The following is a 21,944-nucleotide window of genomic DNA, read 5'->3' as shown; positions in this document are numbered from 1 at the left end:
AGTGGTACGATTTTTACGAAGTCCGTTCAGCTGCTTGGTTTCGCTGATGATATTGATATTATAGCTCGTAAATTTGAGACGATGGCGGAAACGTACATCCGACTAAAGAGTGAAGCCAGGCGAATCGGATTAGTCATTAATGTGTCGAAGACAAAGTACATGATGGCAAAGGGCTCCAGGGAGGAATCACCGCGCCCGCCACCCCGAATTCATATCGACGGTGATGAAATCGAGGCGGTTGAAGAATTCGTGTACTTGGGCTCACTGGTGACCGACGACAACGACACCAGCAGAGAAATTCAGAGGCGCATTGTGGCAGGAAATCGTGCCTACTTTGGACTCCGCAGAACTCTACGATCGAATAAAGTTCGCCGTAACACGAAGTTAACCATCTACAAAACGTTGATTAGACCGGTCGTCCTCTATGGGCACGAAACATGGACCCTACGTGCAGAGGACCAACGCGCCCTTGGAGTTTTCGAACGGAAGGTGTTGCGTACCATCTACGGCGGAGTGCAGATGGAAGACGGGACTTGGAGAAGGCGAATGAACCACGAGCTGCATCAGCTGCTGAGAGAACCAACCATCGTCCATACCGCGAAAATCGGGAGGCTACGGTGGGCGGGTCACGTCATCAGGATGTCGGATAGCAACCCGACTAAAATGGTTCTCGAGAGTCATCCGACCGGTACAAGAAGACGTGGAGCGCAGCGAGCTAGGTGGGTCGACCAAGTGGAGGACGATCTGCGGACCCTACGCAGAGTGCGGAACTGGAGGCAAACAGCCATGGACCGAGTGGAATGGAGGCGGCTACTATGTACAGCAGAGGCCACCCCGGCCTTAGCCTGACCGGTAAGGTAAGTATCAATTTAAGTCACTAAGCCAATATGTACGGCTGAAATAGATTGAAAGTTTTGAAAATTCCAAATCCTAACAATAAAAGCATGTCGACTCAGTTTTCCGAAATAGACAAAACATTAAATAGGAGATTGCTATGGAAAAATACAAGTTAGTTTCAACGTCAAGGGTAACGAATATCTCCGAAATTTTTATTCATTTTGAAGCATTTCTAACTGAAAATTTGTATTGAAATGATAAACACAGAAATTCCCTGACTGTCACCAGAATTCCCTGAGAATTCCAGGATTTTTCCAGGTCTAGTAAAATTCCCTGATAATTCCAGGTTTTCCAGGTTTTTCCAGGTAGTAGACACCCTGCGATTATAAATAGGAAGTGATATTTCTACGAATGAGTAAACGTTCATTTGTATGTTTCTCATTTTCATTGATTTTGGTGACTGTCTCAATAATTGCAATAATGGTAAATATATTAATCTGGTAAATCTTAGTATTTTAACATCCGTTGAACGTTGCATTCACGCAAACAATGTACTCTATGCTTTGCTTCATTTTATGTGTACCCTGAATCTAAAACTAACCCATTTAATGTTGGAACCTAACATCAATAAATCTGACCACTCTCTATGCCAACCTAATTTACAACTAGTACATCCCAAGAAGGAGACCACATTCTATGATATAAAATGTTTTCATTTGCAGAAGCTATTCTAAAAACATTTTTTTTTCAAAAAGTAGACCGTAAAAGTAATAGAGTCACAACAAACTATTTACAAAAAATATACAAATGACTTTGCTTCTGTTATGTATACGCTTAAATAAAAGTCTTTCGTTCATAACGCAGACGTTTTTGTTTGATCCTAGCTTTTGTTTCGCTGACTGCGATGAAGAGTTCGAATGTCTGGTTTTCGTTCAGTTGTACGGATATACTTATAAGATACATTTGCTGATCGTTACTACAGGCTTACGTACATACTCTGTGTGTACTTTTAGCTTTACTTTTGATAGCTGGCCTATAGAACTAAAATTAATATCACATGAAATGACTATTTGCTAACATTGGGAGAAATGTATAATCGAAGTATCACTGGTTAACATAGAAATTTCATACTATTGCTTTGGAAAGATTTGTAATTGTAATATTTTCAGAATGCAAGTTCTGGAATAATTGATAGAAAAAAAAGGGTAACAGGCAAAATATGTGAAAATCGGGATTTCGATTTCACTCGAATGTGCAGGGTGTCAAAAGGTCGGTTCAGTTTCTAATAATGTTATGGTAAAATAATCTCATTTGAGAATGAAAGAGAAAAGCCTTGCGGTAGATCAAGTTGTAGTTCTATAAATTCGTGAATTTAATACTAAGGAAAAGAAGGTGTGCTAGCCAGTCAAACGAAAAAAAAAAAATCAAACAATTATTGCCGACCTTCATGAAAATATGGAAAAGTTTAGTTGATATCTTGATAATATTTGTAGAAAATAAGATGTATTAAGGGCATTAGAATATTCAGTATTTAAAAAAAACTCAATAAGATGGAAATAGTTGATGGTAAATGGTAATCCTCTTTCATAGGTTTTTTTTCCGTTGCAAACTATCCAAACATCAATATGCAATAAAGAAGGTAAATGTCTGTTCTATGTACAGTATGAAGTACCTAATTTGGCATGTCGTTTGGCAAAATCTCAGTTTTGTCCCTTTTTCTCTAATGAATTGTTCTGTACGTTATGCCAAACGGTGTTTTGCCGAATGACATTATGTCAAATGGGGTACTCCCGTACAGTGAAATAACACTGATACCGGATGAGATAGCGAGCTAAATCATGTGCAGTTGATTAAAGGAAGCATTATATGGTTAACCTGATAGTAATCAATAAAATAAATCCAAACTATGAAATAATTCAATGAAAATACAAAAAAAAAAACATGAACAGGTAAAAGAAAAATTGATCAAGTGTGTAAGTGGAAGCTATACAGACATAAAATAGAGAGTGGAATTGGTGACGTTACTAATCGTTTCACCACTTTGGCTACCTTTCGTCGCCTCCCAATTTCTGATTATTTCATTGAATTATTTCAGGTTAAGTTGTCTCCCCTTTAAGTGCATGTGTGTATTTTCCGTTGGAAAACTTGGTCTGAATATGGGTCTGTTTCATTGCAAGACGGTAGGTTCAATGACTGATCTATTGTTCTCATGAATTGGTTGTTTTCTGTATTAATTTTTGAATAGATAGTCATATAATGGAGAGAACGAAACAAATCATGTTCATATTTGTAGCACATCAATTCAATATTTGTTTTAAACATTTTGTCACTCGTTACGGTTTTCGTTTACCGACTGCTTACTCATACAGGCTTGACGGTGGGTAATTAGTTCGTTTTAATATGTTTGACGATGCTTTTGTTTAACTTTACTTCCTAACTAATGCATTTTTTTAATTCTGAATTTGGTTATGTTTTGTAACAGACTTTAGCAAGGCAGTGTCTTATGCTTTGCTTATACTAAAATTATGTGTTTCGTCAAGCTTTCATAACTTCAGTGTGAGCAAAGCATAATCTTTTTTTTTTTGAAACATTTAGAATCAATAGTTAATGTTGAGCCAATCAAACCGAATAATCAACATTGATAGGAATAAAAGTTTCAGACTTGGCGTGTAGCAAACAATCGAACCGCGGAATGCGATATAAACCAAAGCCACGAACAAGTCCTTCCGGTTTGATACCCTTTAAAATGGATTCTCGCCACAGCACTGTATGCAGTCCATGCAATTGTGCTATCTCTTACCATCCGTTGCATTCATGTGCACGTCGCTCAGAGTCGTCAGTTGGTTCTGCAGCGACCGGATGGTATCCATCAGAGTGCGTTTCTCCTCCAACAGGGTGCTCACGTCATCCTGGGCCGCTTTCAGGTACGTACGGAGCACTTCATTTTCCTGGCGGGCTTTTACCCTGAAATGGTATGGATTTGAATGAATTTACTTTCGTTGAGCTTTTTGTATGAAAGTGGTTAAGACTTAAAATAATGAAAATCTGATAAAGCTATCAATAATCAACCTCCAGTAGAGGAAAAGAGCTTGTAATAATGATAAATAATATTCGTTATTGTTGCAGCAGACCTGGTAGGATGGTTAGACCACACGACTATCACGCAAACACACACAATTTTGACTCTTCCTTCGGAAGGGAAGTAAAGACGTTGGACTCTAGATACTCTAGCCTAACATTAAAAATTTCGTAATAAAATAAATTGTTTTAAGACAATTATAAGAGAGCTTTAGAGAGTGTTATACCTAGTTGGGGAAGCTTGCTAATTGCCACATATCGTGTGTATCGAAGTATGTATTCTATATGGTTTAAAATATTGGTAATCTTATTAGTAGCTCAAATAGTCAGCTTCGGCATGTGTAATTCATGAAGCATGTATTCTATATGGTTTAAAATATTGGTAATCTTATTAGTAGCTCAAATAGTCAGCTTCGGCATGTGTAATTCATGAAGCACTAAACAAAACATGAAAGCAATAGTACGTTCAAAATGATATCTTACTTATTCGTTTCCGATGTCTTCTCGTTACTGATCAACTGTTTCCGCAAGTTTTCGTTATCCAGCTTTAGCTGTTGCATTACCAGCTGCAATGAGAGCACCTCTCGATCACGCTCCTTCCTTGAATCCTGTTCTGTTCGCCGCGCCAAAGTCGGATGGGCACCGTCTCCTTTGTCCATAGGTTGCAGATAAAATACCCCAGCGTCATCACGAGTAATAAACATACGACCAATCGCCAGGTTGATAGGAAGCGTTCCGGGCGATGTTATGTTCACCGGTGGGCGATCCTCAATAAGATTGATTTTCACATTCTCCAGCATAACCTCCATGGGAATAGGAGTTGGGATTACCTCATCTTCGGCTAGGTCCCCCAAACCCACGACCGTGCTCATCGATAGCTGGAGGTTGATGTTCTTCACTTCCACGTTCAGCTTTCGTTTGAACCAACTACAAAAGGTAATGTTATCAAATTAAATTCATCATAGGAGTTAACCAAGTTACCTCAGGATGGACTTCTTATCGGTGATGTTCAACGAATCAGCCGGTAGCGTAAGAATTTCTTCTAACCTGATCGCGACGCAGGGTGGAGCTTCCGCATTGTGTGGTGCAACGTTCCATGCTCTACATCTTGCTCCAAATTTGGTCTGGGATACGTTGGCAGCAGTCAGGTTGATTTGATTCGATTGGATTTTAGGTTAAAGGTTTGATTTTTTAAAAGTGTTATTTTGAATTTTAAGTTTTTAAGAGCAGACATAAGTTCCCAAACATCCGGAGTTGCGCGATACGATGAGAATTTTGTGAAATCATGTTCCGAAAAGAATTCAGAGTAAAACCAAAATTAGTTCAGAATGGAAATGGCTAAAAATGTCATTGTCGCGCTTAACCCTAAATTTGCTAATATAAGAGAGAAACAGATTGGCATAGTTCACCGGAAAGGAACGTACCGAAATTAAGAATAAAAGTTACAAAACTGAAACGATCATCATAGAGAGACAGGCGAAGTTTTTATTTTTATCACGATCATATGCGAGAGCAAAAGTTATAAATCTATTCTAGGTGAGGTGTTCTACTTAAATCGTCAGCACAACATTAAAACAGGGGTAGATACTGCTGCTGGTTTTGCAATAAAGATGTGATTCTTAAACGTAATGCTCATGCAAATAATGTGCCTATATCGGTTGTTTCAGTTTCACCAGAGATATATAATCTTCCTTTCAAAAGTTTTCAAATGTTATAGATTGAACTACACTAAATTGGCGTGATATAAGCTCACATTTTACAAAAATCTTTCAAGATGGAGAATGTGTTTTTTTGTCATGAATAAACAACTGAAAGTATAATATATAAGTATAATATTTATAATATTTAAATTGAAATAAGTTATGTCTCATTTGGTGTATGCGTAAGTGTCCTTCAAACAGATAAGCTTTTCAAATAAAATTTGTTCCACTTGAATGGAAAAGCGTTACAATTGATTTGAAAATTGTGCTATAGTTGTAGTGTGCAATAGTACAAAACAAACTACAAGCAAAACCTATAGAGAAATGTGTTATAGGGTATTGGTTCCCTTATTAAGCATGTGGCTCCCATTTTCATCCTACGAAAAACAAAGGATTGAGGCACTGTTTGTTTTGTTTCTTATTTTTGTATTTTTTGTTAGAAGTGAGCACCCATGAAAACAAAAATAACGGAATCAATCGGTGCCGTAATCGCTTGTTTTCGAATAAGATGAATATGGGAGCGTGAGATTACTGATGGAACACATACCCTATTGTGTTATGCTGTAAATTCGTTCACATTTTTGCAGTTCCCAACACTGTTATTAACATGTTATTTGAGCAAAATTATGAATCGCCACTAAGTAAACGAGTTTGAAGCACCTCACATAGTTTCTGTTTCTATTTACTATGGGTGAACAATTATTATGGTGCAAAATTTAGTTCAAAGTGTAAGTGATTGTGAGCATAATGCGAAGAAATAATTGTGCGAAATTCGAATGGTGTAACTATATTCACATTACTGTCACCTGGTTTTCGTTGAATTTTTGGACAATTGATCAATACAAAACAAACACGAGCACGTGGAAAATATGTTAACATCATGTAACAAATCAAATATAATTTCAACGTTGCCGTTGAACAATCCAGAATTCCTAACAATCAACATTCATGGAGAATTTATTTACAGTCAAGAAACGCAAGAAAAAAAAAACAATTCATACTTCGAATAACATTCAAAACATATTCATATATACAAAACAAATGAACATTTTCAGGGGGTAACTGATGTCTTTTTTCTCTCTGTTTTTTTTCTGTATGTCTCGCCTTATAATCTCTCGGACAACTTATAAACTAAAGTAATACTAATAGTAGGGAACAAAACCAATAAATACCTTTGACTTATGCTGCCCACTCTGTGAATGTGTGAGTTCGGGTGTCGTCGGTGTAATAGTCGCGTCGTACATAATGCCATCAGCGTTGTCGCCAGGCAAATTCAGAAAACGACAGTGTGTCGTAGGCGTACACAGACACGCAATCACAATCGCCAGGCGGTACCGTGTAAATCACATCCGTTCCGTTTAACACAGTTAATAGCACAATGCGATTGATTTGTAATGTGTGCCCACATCAAAAGTCCAACACGAACGGCACCGGTTGTTGTTGTTGTTTGTGTTCGAATAATACGCACCAATCAGACGACATTCATTGGTTATATAGACACGGGATTAGACACACACAGATTACAAAAACGTTCAGTTCATTTTGAGTTTATCGGGTGTTGCCATTTGTGGGTTGTTGATCGTTGATGATGTTGTTGAGGCAGCATTTGCAATTGTTTTCCAGCAATAAAAGCATATTTTGCGAAAGGTTGTCATACAAGTGTATTGAAATTGGTTGCACGTGACCGAAGACGGTTGATATTGTTTATGTTTTAGTAGTTGATTATTAGGTATTGATTTTAAGTAGAAGATAGAGAAAGCATGCAAAAAAAGAATAAATATGATTGCAACACATTAACACTTTGATATAATAGAAGATTTTATGTATTTATAATTGAATCGGATGTTCATGTTTCAGTTGTGGCATAAAATGGATATAAATATTGTATATAAAAGAGATTGCCAGTATTAAACGCTATCGACAAACAACAAAGATTTCATATGTTTAAGAGTCATGCCTGATTGGAATATACTGCTCGTAGAAATGTGCATAATTATTTAAATTTTGCCTACATACGAAATCTTTTCATTGATGCTACTTGGATTATCTTAATTGTGAATGTTGGATAATAATAGACGAATAGAGATCAAAAAAGAATACGTGGGAATATTTACAAGGTCTAAAACTGAATTAAACTTGGGAAAAGTATGAATAACCCAACTAACAAAAGTAGCTGCATAAGAGCTTATGGAACAAACGCTTATGTAAAAGTGGTTGGTTAAGCTCTTATGCAGCAAAAATGTTAGATGGGAATATCAGTTGTCATTATTTCAGAAACAGCAATTATTTCTCAAACGTGTTTCTTCAAAACCAATTGCGATTCTCAATATCATTTAAGCTGTTAAGCTAATCACATTGAGATTACTTTGAAAACATTAGAGCGCTAACTCAGAAATTTGAATCACAACAAAAAAAACGTAAATTATTGATAAACAGTTGGAAGAAATCAAAGGCAAAACTAGAAAATTAACAAACTAATAAGAGGTGATGATCTTCTAATGCATATTGCGTTGCATTTTATGTGTTAATTTTACTATATAACATACCTGGAATTCATCCCATGGAATAGATCCGCACTCATCACAACTAACCGCGGACACCTGCAGTCTGATAGACGAGGAATTGCCCACATTCTGACGAATAACTTCTACAGTTGTTAACCTGATGGATGATTAAAAACATATGTAATTGCAAATGGTTCAAATCAGAACTTTATTGAATGGCCCCTATCGAAACTTTAACTAAAACCAATCACGTTTTTGCGAATCATAATCCAGCTAATACCGTTCAAATAAAATTGTATTTCATTTGGTATTGGAAACCGCAAACCAGTGATTGAATTTGAGAATAAAACTTGTTCTAAATAGGGAAATTGGATATCCAAGAAAATATCTCACCTAAACGTAACCATCGAAACTAGATCCCTCCGACGCAGACTACTAGCTTCGGATGGTTCGGACGGCGACGACATATTCGTCAGATACGGATCCTCACAAACCTCGCTGGCCACCTCGATCGGTGCCACCTTCATATTGCTATCGTTGTTGAATGGGTTGAGCTTGAACATCACATCCATACAGTCGGCTGTCTTTTCCGAATCACCTAGCAAAATGACGTAATTCTCCGAATCGGAACTGAGATCCGACTGAACCGACAACGTGTCGCTTATATCATCGGACATGTTGGTTTTCAGTGCCGAATCAATCGATGTCATGAAGTTCGAAAAGCCCTTCTTCATCGAACTAAGCCCGGAGTTGATCTCTTTGGAAAAGGAGGCGGAATCAGTTCCTGAGCTGCGGCTTTTAGATTGGGCAGGCTGCTGCTGTGGTTGCTGAGGTTTTATAACTGCAACCGAGGATGATGATGGTGTTTCGGCAGAGGCTACCCCAGATGTCGATGAAGTCGTCGGAACGCTCTGTATTTGAACATTATGGCTGAGAATAAGACATGTTGGGTATTAAAACACTTTTTTCTATGGATATTTTCTATCACGAATATATCTGGATATATCTATCACGAAATTTAGATCACCGTAACTGTGATAAAACTCAATATGTTACTACCTATCTACAAAAAACTAATCATACCCGTGAGTGTTTGGGATAGGATGAAGTTGAACTTCCACCGGTGCTTCAGTGGCTATGGGCGAAGGACAATCAGTGCTGCTAAAGATGTTAGAATTTCTGGTTTGATCCATCGAGTTTGGCCAACCGGAACCTACGGTCGCGAACAGCGCGTATACAATTAGATGAAAACAAAATATGAAATTATTAGTCGACCCGCGTCTACTGCCGGAGGAATGCTACCACGCATGACACTACTCTACCATTAGTAAGAAGATCATCACCTAAACTAGCGGAATCGGGTAGAACGCTTTCCCCGTCTCCACCACTCGACTCTTTGCCTGGGGTTTGCGAAGGCATCACAAGCGAAACTTCCACTTGCGGTATAACACAGCCAACAATGATCGAGTTCTCTACGTTTGCCTGAAATACATAAGCATTACGTTACCATGTATATGTTTCGTTAACTTATTCATGTGTATTACCGCTTGGAGGATTCGTTTCGAATCTAACGACAGGAATGTAGCTAGTTCAGTCAGTTCCTCGGCCAAGCGTAGAAGGAACAAAAATTGGTAATGATCAATTTGAACACTAACTAAATTTGAAACATGCGCTATCACGTGCAGATCAGCCATAGTTGTTGCATCTGCAGCACTATCTACAGGGACGTTGGGAGTAGTTGGCGGGAATTGGTTAACATTTTCATTCGCTAAACCGGAAACTTTCTTTTTCACATTATCACCGATCAACGGTGGATGATATATGGAGCTACGATTAGATGAACTAGTATCGGTGCTCTCCTGGCGATATTGTTGCTGGTGATTGCCATTCGAATTGTTTAAGTCTAGTAATGATTGTTTGAGTCCAACAACTGATAAAATTAGGCTTTCGTGGGATGCTGTCGAATCGGGACGATTGGTAGACTCCGGTGGATCCGTTCGCTGTTGAGTCGTTACCAGATCGTTAGGTAACATGTCAATATCTGATCGTCCATGCAGCCAAATTGTAACAGGGACCGCATCAACAAACGGTATTGCTCGATTTGGCCCAACTGATCGTGCCCCATAGAAATCCACCCATACTGGATCCAATTTCATGCACCAAACATCTCGTGGTTCACTCCACATGGCATACCTGGTAAGATTGCTAAAAGCTGACTGCATTTGCGGTGACAGAGGTTGCCCAGAAGCAGTGACATCAGTAGCCGCAATGTGCGACAGAATCCTATCCGTTACGATGCACAAATCTCCAGGTTTCGATGGGAATCCCGATCCAAACACCAAACTGCCTTCTTGTAGTGAAGAAATGGCTTGCGCTAAATCAGCGCGCGAAGCGCCCATCTCCCGGATGTTTGTCAAAGCACATCGTGCCACTTGCACGTGCATTTCCTTGGGACGATCTCTTTGCTGGGGAGCACCTGGTGATGCTTCAAATATAACCCTAGGCATGATGACTTCAACTTTGACGTCCATGTACATCAGGTTTGGCTGGGGTTCGGAATGAGCTCCCGAGGACGGAGTGGAAGGAGAACTCAAACTACTCGTAACATTATTTGTCCGAAGGAGACTTTCATGAAGATTAAGCACGAAGGAACTAAACCACAGGCAGCTGTCCAAATCGAAATTAATTTGCACTGGGTTAATGTGGACGAATGCTTTCGACGGAGGCACTGCAGAAAATTGGTATTACTATAATTATAATTTTCAAAAAGGCTGACGCAAAACTTACATGGGAACACAAAATCACCCGGATAGTAAAAATAAGTAAATTCCGCGTGGAGAGTGGGCATTTCCGGCGGTAACGAATAACGGTCTCTGTCACCTAAAACAATAATTGAAATATGTCAACATCTCTTAACAACGCGTTTCACACCAAGTTAGTGTTTAATTTTACTAGGACTCCAAACAAGAAACATTCTGTTGATGCATGCTGCTTCTGCTTAAGCTTCTTCATCCTTTTACGCTATACTAAAGCGTAGGTGATATACCGAGAGAACTTGATTGTTAGCTCTTCATGCATGGGGAAACGAGCGGTAATATGAAAACGTTGAATTTTTAATGTGCTTCCCACTCTTTAGAACTATGGTACGTAATTACTTGCTTTTCCTAATTCACTACTGCAAAAACCCAAATGGATATATGACTTGCTTAATTTTGTGCAATGTGATGAAACCTAGATTGAAACGAAAAATAAACCAGATTTGTTCAACAACGTAGTAAAATTTTAATGTGCCAAAAATGTAATATGGGAAGTTGAATATTATTTATAACATTGTGTACAAATCTCGTTTGAATCCGATGCTTACAAAATGTATCTTTTAAGTGGGAAACCACGCGTGAAATACATGAGAATTGAATCCCATATGAAAACATTCTAAATAATTCAACATTAAAGTTGCCTACAGTAAGATAAATAGGAATACCTTTTTTCCTTTTGCTCAGTGCTATTTGCATGTAAATAATTGTAAATCACGGCGTGCAAATAAGAAAAATAGAAAGCAGTCATACAATCAATTCATTTTGAGGGAACAAACATCTTACGCGATACTTTGTAGCGTAATATCCTCCAACCGAACTCAACTCACCAGTAATGAATTCCTTTGGCATTTGTTTGTTTCCAGAGGTGGTCACACGGTAAATGGAGAACTCCTCCACCTTCATTATCACACATACGCACATCAGCTTGGCCAGGTTGTCCAGGACATGCTTCTTCATCGGCGAGGCGGACGCCGACTGGGACCCAGGCGTATTGGGAGTGTTTATTCCGGTATTCGTTCCGGTTTGTGTACCTCCTGCGGACGGTGGATTTCGTTGTGTTTGCTGACTAGAGCCCTGTGCTTGCTGCCCGAGATTTGTTGTTCTAAGATATGGAAGTTAAGAGCAACGGTGAAACGATGTTTGTCAGTTTTAAAATCTAAAGCAATAGTTACCTCTCCAAACTGGGATGTGAAGGTATCCTATTAGGTTGACACATATTAAGTATCGATTCACGGAAAGTGTTCAAAGATTGTTCAAGCCACAAAGCAGGTGGAACAGTTGCTTCCTTGTATCTGCATATTGAAAAGCAAAATCATTATTTTTATTTTTCTCTTAACCCACCGCACCATCCTTACTTTGGCCAATGAGAACGGTCCGCTTTCGCCAGATGATATGGGTAGTAATCTATCTGGAAACCTTGCACAGAAATCTGCAGAGCTCCTCCGTTTTTCAAATTGGGGTGACTAGATCGACCGGTACCAGCATCATCGCAAAGATGCAAGTCTATTCGTTGACTGAAGAAATGGTACGAAGTTTCGCGAACATCGTAGATATTGAAATGCCTTTGAGCTGCCGTCAGTTGTTGCACGTCCTGTATTCGCGAAGACTGTGCCAGCTGCGCTTGATATTCTGGAAGAGTTTCCAGTTTTCTTTGGGCCTTAGCCCTTTGAACCACGTTGGTGGATGCTTTGATCAATCCCGTTAACGAATCTACAAAGTGGAGAGCTGCCTTCAGCTGCGAGTCCGTCAGTACCCACAACAAGTCGTCCAGAATTAGAACCAATCTACTAGCTACTATACTACAATCGGACAGTTTCTTCTTAATAGTTATTCTACAGCGCGCTTGATTAGTGAGCAACCGCAACGGTGTCAGACTTTGATCTTGCGTAGAGCTGGCTTCGATACGAACCGTTTGCCACGATAGTTCCTTAAATATCAGTATGAGACCCCGATTGGGGTCTTTGAGCCTAGTGACCCGAAGGTCACCAAGCAGCCACTTGGGTGTGCGTGATTCTACTCGTATTCGCGACATCTGCACCGACGCCGTGAAGGCGGGACTCTTCAGGTTCACATTTACCGTGTTTACAACTATCGTTATGCCGTCGATGACTTTGTGGATGAAACTGTACTTTCCTTGGGGTACCGACAAGCTGGAGAATCCCGCGGTCGGGGTTCCACTACGTGCTATTTCACATGTTTCTATTGTTATGTTGACTTCGTCTAGCGTCTGGAAGAAATGCGATAAATGTGGACCGGGTATATCAGCATATTGTTAGTATATGAACTATTGGACTTATTAACTAAAGAATACATAAGAATGTGCATTTGACTAGGACCCAGAGGCGTCGCGTCCGCATGTGCAACATGTGCATTACACGTGTAGCTAAAATTGAAATTTCGTGAAAAAATATGTTCGACACCCATATGAATTTAACGGAAAAGTGTGTAACGATTTATTTCAGCTTCCCCCTATCTTTACTATCCCCAACATCGCGCGCAAACCACATAGTGGTTTCGCAGCGCGGTGTCACGAACACTAATGCAAATCAGCTGGTTGAAAATATGCCCATTTGATTTTGCTGGGAACAGCTGATCTTTGTTTACTATTTTCAACCAGTAACTCAGGTGGTGTTCGTGTAATGCAGCGTGTACGTACACGCAACACCACTAAAGGCAGAAACCACTATGACGAGCGAGAAGCAACTTGCATAAAAGTAACGCGGGAATCGCACACTCTGAAAGAGGAAACATCTTATTGGAAAGCGGCCCTAGTGCGATAGTTCCCGAGCAACGGCTGTGTGTATAGGTAGGCAAAGCGGCACCCATCTGCTACGCACCGCATGCTTTCGCTTGGCTTCCAAACAGCAACACGGAAACCTCGGTTGGAAACGCTCTGGCGCATATCGTATTCGCGTAGTGGTTTAACAGTATTGGTTGCTGGCTGAGGAAAATTTCAAACACATAGGCACCCAACGTGTGTCATCGCTTTGGTGCGCTTGATGCTTCTTCGCATGGCTTTGCAAACGGGGGTGCGGCGCTCACTGTTTCGTACCTACTGATCTCTTGCGCTAAAACGTTTCGCTCTCCCAGTAGGGTGGTCGAAAGCTACAAATTCAAATAGCGCTACACGTTATTTTGTCAATGAAGATTCGAGAATAACTTCTGATTCTAAACTCTAATGCTTGAAATACGTATTTGTCAAAATGTACCGTTCTTAGATCGATCGCATATTGCCTAAACAGAAATCTTAAAATCTTTAAAAATGAGTTTGAATTCGCTTTAAGGTATTATAATTCACGAAACGATAAACCGTTCAGCATGATTTTTGCTCGGCTCGATCCGCTATAAATCAACTACAAATCAACCCAAATTTAAGTTCTTTTGACGCAATCCCGCACCTCCGTGGAATTACTCAAATTTGCGTCAAATAGCGATAGTGGTCACTAGGTAAATCTCATTTGATCGCTGCAAAAATTTTCACCCAGTGGTAAGTTATTTTCACCCAGCGGAGGCCTTATTTGACGCAAATTTGGGTTTAGTCAAGATAACCCAAACTTGGCTTCTTCCACGGAGCCGCACGGATATGTCGGTGCTTCTCTCTTCGTTTTTGACAACATTCGTGTGGGGTGAGAGAGAAAACAACCCAATGCTGAGTAAAAACTATAAGCTGTTTAGCCAAATTTGAGTTTTTAGAACTTATTCTTTGGGTTTAAATATTTTTCAGTGTATAAGTAGAAAAAGTTACGAGAATCAACTAAAATGTAGCACAATTGTAAAATTACTGAAATTATTATGAGTGGGAAACAAATTCAACAGTTTTCAAACAATCACAACCAAATTGGCAGTACGTCTCCCGGGAAAACTAGTACATTTTAAATATCGTCACAATGTCAGATACTAACTGTACTTAGATTGTATGAAGTTTCAAACTAGACAAAGTTATTTTCCCAAAGGAAAATAGACAGTTTCTGTGATCGATTAAGATCGACGGTTTTGGATGTGATAAACATTGAATTGTCGACTAACAACTATTTTTCTTTAAAAAAGGTAGATTTCCATAGAGTAAACCGTATTAAATTTTGAACGGTTAGCGGTAAAATTATAGTACCCTCATACGAGCAGTTTAACCATTAAAAAAAGATCCCATAAAGTGAACTGGAGTGAAAATCAATTTATGGCCGTATAGCCTGTCCCAGATCAATGACAAGTCCAAGCTCACAAATAAACTAGTACTTGTGTATGTCCAAAAAGGGGAAACTTTATTAGAAGATGTGCCCGGAGGTAAATAATTAGGTTAGGCACAGATAACAGACGTTTATGCTTATATTGGCAATGTGTGTAAAAATGCTCAACAGCCATTTTGTATGTAACGAGCAGCTGAGACTCATGTGGCAATCATTTAGAGATGGCGCAGTGATCGATAGTCAGTGATCGCTTTCAAGATTGCATGCACTACGTGATTTTACACTCAAGATTGTATTCGGTCTTGAATGAAACTGGAACTTTGAACTATTCTTGCATTCAAGCTCGATGTAATGTCGCAATAAGTTGTGTAGATGGCGATAGTGAGCCAACGTATATCGTTTTGAACATTTACACAGGATTCTGCGAAAAATTTGTACTAGCATAAACATCTGTTATCTGTGGGTTAGGGAATCAAATTTTAATAGTACCGAAGTAGTAATGTATCGTTTCGATTAAAATTATAATGATCAATCAGGCAAAATTTAATATGTTTTTTTTAACATAAAAAATACTTATGAATGGTAAGGAAATGGGATGGAGGGTGGTTTGAGATGTCCAATAACTGGTCTACATAATTTATGAAAAATCTGCAAGTGCACATGTGGCTAAACGAGGCACGCGACGCCTCTGCTAGGACCCATAACAAAATACATCTAAAAGTATGGCAAGGGTTACTAAATAAGTTGTCTTAACACATGATAAATTGGGTCGAGTTACTAAGCAATGTAACTCGATTCATTCAGAGAAATTGTTAGCTTCGGTAGTTTCTCAAGTAATAATTGATGGTGGGAGAGGGGTGGTTGTGAAATGGCATTGAGGTCTACTGTTTGCCATGAAGTTAAATAACATACCAATGCATCGTAATTTGATCACATCGACTTCTTTTATCCAACTGCAGGGTTGTGACGAAAAGCGTGGAAAAAATCCGCGCCAAATCCGCGCGAGCAAAATATGAATCCGCGCCAAATCCGCGAGATTGAGAAATTAAATTCGCGCCAAATCCGTGAGAATGTGGAAGTAAAGTTTCATTTTACTACATTACGTATATATATTAAACATAAAATTTGAACAATCTACAATCTATATATATAAAAATGCAGTGGCATACGTGGGACCGCGCATAACTTGCGAACGGATGGTCCGATTTGGGTCGTCTAAGTTTTGTTCTGTTAGTTTTTACCCAAGGAAGGTTTATGAGGCCTAAAACATGGGAAAATTGAGAGTTTTTGAAAATCGGGTTTTCATACATTTTGAAAAAAAAACGCAGTAGGCAAGACAAAGTTTGCCGGGTACAGCTAGTCTATCTATATATATAAAAATGCAGTGGCATACGTGGGACCGCGCATAACTTGCGAACGGAAGGTCCGATTTTGGTCGTCTTAGTTTTGTTCTGTTAGTTTTCACCCAAGGAAGGTTTATGAAGCCTAAAACATGGACAAATTGAGAGTTTTCGAAAATCGATTTTCTATACCTCTTCCACCGGGGACTTGGGCTTGGCAGGGCTTGGCTAGAAACTTGAAACGTCAAAAAACGCAGTAGGCAAGACAAAGTTTGCCGGGTACAGCTAGTAGTGTATAGGGCACTGCATTGTTTTGATTATGTATGGGATTTTGACGTTTCTTGGCCTTGTTGTTTACAAAATTTCTGTAAGAGTGAAAGAGAAGGAGAGAATTTCATGCAGTGCCCTATAAAGAAAAGGCACTTTCAAGTGGAATGGAAAAATTGAGTGATGGCTGGGAGCTGAACTGTTGATTCGTTAATTAACGCAGTTCATCTGTTCATGTTCTAAGCTTTCTGCCATTTGAAGACGTTTTGTTACAACACTATTTCGTGTTTTATTATCAGCAATATTCCTTCAAGAATGTTTAGTTAAATCGCTGCAGCAATCTACAGAGCGTTCTTGGAGATATCTACAGAGCGTTCTTGGAGATATCTGCCAGAGCCCGTCATTCAGGAGAATATACCAAAAAATTTGTGAAGAAATTTCTGGCAAAGAAAATGTTGGATTTTTTAAAGGAATAATCATGGAGTTATCCCTTTAAAATATTTGAAAAAACGTGAATGAAACGGAAATAATTTTTCAAGTTTTTATAAACAGTACCTGATACAAACTTTTTCGAGGAATTTTTAAAATAATGAGCATGAATTCGAGTAGGAAATTGTGAAGGTAATTCTTAGAAATTAAAAAAAAATATCTTGAGAATCCCTGTGAGACATTATAGAAAGAAACTTAATGTTTAGATAAGTATTATCTAGAGAGAATACTTAGGGCTCGTCTACGAATTATATAGACTGTTAGGGGGCGTGGGTGGCCTGGTCAAGCTTCATACTAATTTCGAAAATTTTGTATGGACAGTCTATGAGGATGGTTCTGAAATGGTCAAAAATGAGTCTACGTAGTTTATCCCAAGTAACAAAATTAATTTTATAATGCTTTTGAAGTATTCTTCAACACCTGTGCTTTAAAACCATGAATCAGAAGCGGTAGTCACTAGACAACCAAGTTCATCTTCGACTTTGATCACAACCTGGTGATGGTCAAACCATAGATAAAACTGCGCCCAAATTATTTTTGTTCCGCATTCAGTTGCAAATAGCTAATATGTACCCATTTATATGATTTGCTGAATGTAAATAAATTCCTAGATTTTGAAAAATTTCAAAACTCGAATCCCACAGTCAACAAATTCAGAAATGTATTTTTTTTCTTCGGAAGGCAAAGCAGTGAGGTCCGAGTAGAATTAGCCTATGGGGTTAAAAATCTCGTTAATACAGATAAAACAATATTTGGGGGCATCCATTAAGTACGTCACGCTAAAATTGGGAATTTTCGATCCCCCCTCCCCCCTTCGTACGGGTTTTTCCTATGCCTAATACATTGCACAATGGGAAAAACTAGGTATAAAACGCGAATAAATTCAATATCTCTGTTCGGAGTGGATGGATTCGAATGAAATTTTGTCACAATCAGAGTATTGGGCCCGTTTTACCCCACTCTCTCTTTTCACCTTTTTGGAAAAATCCTGGAGTACAAAATAAACGATTTATTCAATTCGTGTTTGTGTAAAAGCTTCCGTAGTATCGAATGGAGCTTGTTTGGCACACCGCTCAGCCTTAAAAATTGAAATAACTTCAAGTAACCCGGATATCCCCTATTTCTTTGAAATTTCACATGCATCTTTGACCGGAGTGGAACGCAATCGATAAGAGCAGGACCAACCCTATGTCAAATTACCGATAATATGGAAGTTTTTACATAAATACGAGTTAAATAGTTCATTATTTTGCACGCCAGTCGGAAATAAATGATGATTTTCTCACAAAAAGTATGTAAGGGAGAGAGTGGGGTAAAACGGGCTCAAAACACTGATTTCCAGCATCGTGCGGCGATTGACACCCTCCTTATCAGAAACTATAGAGATTTTTGCAGTTTGTGTCAAAAATTCATTAAAATCCATCCACTCCGAGCGAAGATATTGAATTTATTCGCGTTTTATACCTATTTTTTTCCCACTGTGCATTGCTTGTCCCACTTTCGCAAACCTCCCCCTCCCCCCTAGGACCGTGACGTACTTAATGGATGCCCCCTTTAGGATTTATAAGCTGCCATTTCAGTGGCATCTTTCTGGATCAGCACTATAAAGTTCAAAAAAATTGTCCGGTTAAGTCAAAACAATGTGTCATCACTTATGTGATCACAAAAGAAAACTAATTAACGTGGAACGAAACTGATAACACCCTTGTGATGGTAAATCACATTCTTACAGCCTATATCTGATGTTTCAAGATTCCTACTGTAGATGAAAAATGCGAAAAATTGAATAAATCAAACTCGATTATTAAACGCACGCAACTCATCTCTTCTTAGTATGCCGGGCAAGAATGAAATTAACTTGTTGCTTAATGTATGCATTACATGAAATGCGAATAACTGTTACATCTTGAGTATTCGCCAATACTCACGCGACGCTTGCATTTCATAGCCCCTAATAAAATCACGCCCTTTACTTCCATCCAACGGAGATGCTCGCTCTATCCTAGCAGTTCATAGTGTCTACTCACCAGTGTTATGGGCGTGCTTTTGAGCTTGGTCCAGGATATTCGAAACGACACGTGGTTGCACCAGGCGGACGTGAGACGCAGCCAAGCCGGCAACTCCAGCAGATCGGTGAGTACATTCTCGTCCAGTTGCAGGTTTGAGAGCTCTCCTTCGCCTCGGAATGCACTCAGGTTCACCTTATCGGCTGATAAATTTTTGGTATAACTGCGGAGCAAACACGGGAAAGACAAACAGAAATATGAGTGTCGTAAAGTTGATGTTCCATCGGAAGACAAAGGTGAACAAGGTATATGGAAGATAGCGTGAATAGTAAATAGAAACCATGTCCGTTGTGTCCGTTCACCGTCCTGAAGTGTTAGAGCCGTAAACGCTTGTAGAAGTATAACTGTCTTATGATGCGAAACCATGATATTTTTTATGTGTGAATACACGTCACACTATACTTAATATTGTTTTAATGTGCTTTATTCAATAAACCACAGTGACTTCAAAATCTTAAATTTAGAAAGAAACCACGTTGGACAATTAAGCTTCCACCGATGACATAGCGATATGAATAAGTATGAATATTCGCTTTGGGAATGAAACGTGACAACCTGACGAAAGCATAGGACGTAGTTGCATGAGATATTATCGTTGTGCATAGTATTATTACGCGCTATGCTTACGGATGCATAATACAAAAGACGTTGCAAAGTTTTCAATGAAAACTGAAATGTGAAAATCTATTAAATATTAGACAGAATTCATGCTTAATTTGGTCGTAAAACATAACAGTACAGCAATATCAAACTGAATCCAATTGATGTCTTATAACCTACATATATCTGCCCTAAATCAACCGTCCTAAAAGCGTGAATCATTTTTTGCTTGTCTAGTGATAAATCCTAAAACTTGAACGTTGCGTCGTTAAATACAAGCCAACTGAACCTTCTCATCAATGTCAAGTATTGTTATAGCTAACGTGTATCTCATTACTAATTCACAAGCGAAGAGATCCCTGAGAAAATGGGCATGGATATATCTTACATGCTCAACCAAAGCGTAACACGCTAGCAAGGACACATTCCACGCACTTCTGCACCGCAGTTTTTGAACTTCATTGAACGATATTTCCGGGCTCCTGCTGCCGATTTTGATTATTTTTGCCCCAAAATGAAGATAATTACTTATATTTTTCCGAATCTTTAAAAAATGTTTTTAAAAAGTAGCAAATTTCTTAGCGTTCGGTCAAAACTCGTCAGTTTTTGCGATGGTGTACCATTACGCTGCATTTCTTGATTTCTTTCGATGTGAAAAGGTCCAATTCCCAATTAGAAAGCATAATTTGAATCTTCTACACAGAGAAAAATTTCTACTCAGTGGCTGAGTTGGCCTTACTCAGAAATCGAAAAATCCTTTGTTTTCTTACTCAGTTTCCGTTAAAAGTGGGACAACCCATTGCCAATGGGTTGTCCCACTTTTAGCCGAAACTGAGTAAGAAAACAAAGGAATTTTCGATTTCTGAGTAAGACCAACTCAGCCACTGAGTAGAAATTTTTCTCGGTGTATGCAAATCTGATCGTTTGATATGCTGGTTAGCATGTATTCAACAACATAACAATTTTGATTCTCGCGCAAAACGTAACGCGTGAAATGTATCCAAGGTACATTTTTCATGGTTTTTCAGCGCATTCCACTCACACCTACACATAACACAATGCCAGGAGCTGACGATGCAAGTGTTCATGGCGTAGCGTACTTCTACTCTACAATAATTGCGGGAAACGTATCCCTCCCTGCGGAAAGGAAAACCGCACATATGAAACAATATTATACAGGTGTTTCAACAACGATTTCGCACGTCACGCTCTGGAGTAACAAAGGATAAGGTTCAGGTACTGCAAGAAATAGGGAAATCGAGAAATATGAAGTAAAGAAGTACATTTGTGAAAAGATAAATATTTTCAAGTCCTAGTATAACATTGAACACTAAATCATAAGCTTCACTGATAGTTCACGTTAGCTAACTGTAAGAATTTCAACGTACATCACCGCTACGGCAGCGAGACATGTGGTCAACTCTAGCTAGGATATGGAGGAAATTCGCTTTGCTCAAAACTCATTCTATTATTTGAACCTCGTATGCATATGCTGTCCTCTCCCATTTCATACCAGACGACAGCCGGTGGCATGGGGATAAAAGCTTTAGACACGAGATGAAAGATGAAACACGTGAACCGATTACATGGCAACAGCTACCAGAACCAGCTCCAACCTTCCACACATGGATGCATGTATTCCCATCAGGTTGGTAGCCGGCAGACAGGTAGGTAGACGTTCATTCGGATGACCAACCAATTTGGTGTCCATCCGTGGACAACGACGGGTTATGAGAGCAGGGCAAAAGGATAGCGGTATGGTGTAGGTATACCGGCTTAATATCCAACTCTACGAATGATGAACGATTTTGGGTCTTTGTGAACGCCTGTGTGTATGCAACAAGACGGGCACGCAGTGCAGTGCAGATTAATGTAGTTTAACTTTGAGTAGACGTAATAAATTGTTTTTGCCACCCAGTCAGGATAATTCGATTTGCCACCGAATATCATTAAATTATGATTAAGGCGTATATGAGAACTCGCTGACAGATTGATGGAAGGGCGGAATAATCGGAATAATCAGGTTTTATTTATACAGGATTGAACAGCATTTGGCGAAGACA

At 39.1% G+C, this 21,944-nt stretch overlaps 1 protein-coding gene across 2 annotated transcripts; it reads right to left on the bottom strand.

Annotated features, from left to right (window-relative positions):
- Positions 1-1,263: 1,263 nt before the first annotated feature.
- On the bottom strand, positions 1,264-19,662 carry LOC115255463 (bridge-like lipid transfer protein family member 3B). Of its 2 annotated transcripts, none has more exons than XM_029853587.2 (15): positions 19,243-19,662; positions 12,291-13,162; positions 12,108-12,227; positions 11,763-12,037; positions 11,601-11,621; positions 10,907-10,999; positions 9,664-10,847; positions 9,442-9,601; positions 9,203-9,332; positions 8,513-9,049; positions 8,162-8,276; positions 6,788-6,808; positions 4,897-5,039; positions 4,399-4,842; positions 1,264-3,801 (listed from the first exon to the last, which is right to left on the bottom strand). In XM_029853587.2, exons 1-15 carry the CDS (start codon positions 19,645-19,647, stop codon positions 3,627-3,629), a joined length of 4,695 nt encoding a protein of 1,564 aa, XP_029709447.2. In that variant the 5' UTR covers positions 19,648-19,662; the 3' UTR covers positions 1,264-3,626. The 2 variants fall into 2 exon arrangements, with proteins under 2 accessions (XP_029709447.2, XP_062706272.1); XM_062850288.1 differs by having other exon boundaries at positions 9,463-9,601.
- Between the last annotated feature and the right edge of the window lie 2,282 nt (positions 19,663-21,944).

This window comes from Aedes albopictus, chromosome 2 (assembly GCF_035046485.1).
Source record: "Aedes albopictus strain Foshan chromosome 2, AalbF5, whole genome shotgun sequence".
NCBI lineage: Eukaryota > Metazoa > Arthropoda > Insecta > Diptera > Culicidae > Aedes > Aedes albopictus.
This window is presented reverse-complemented; position numbering and strand designations above follow the sequence as displayed.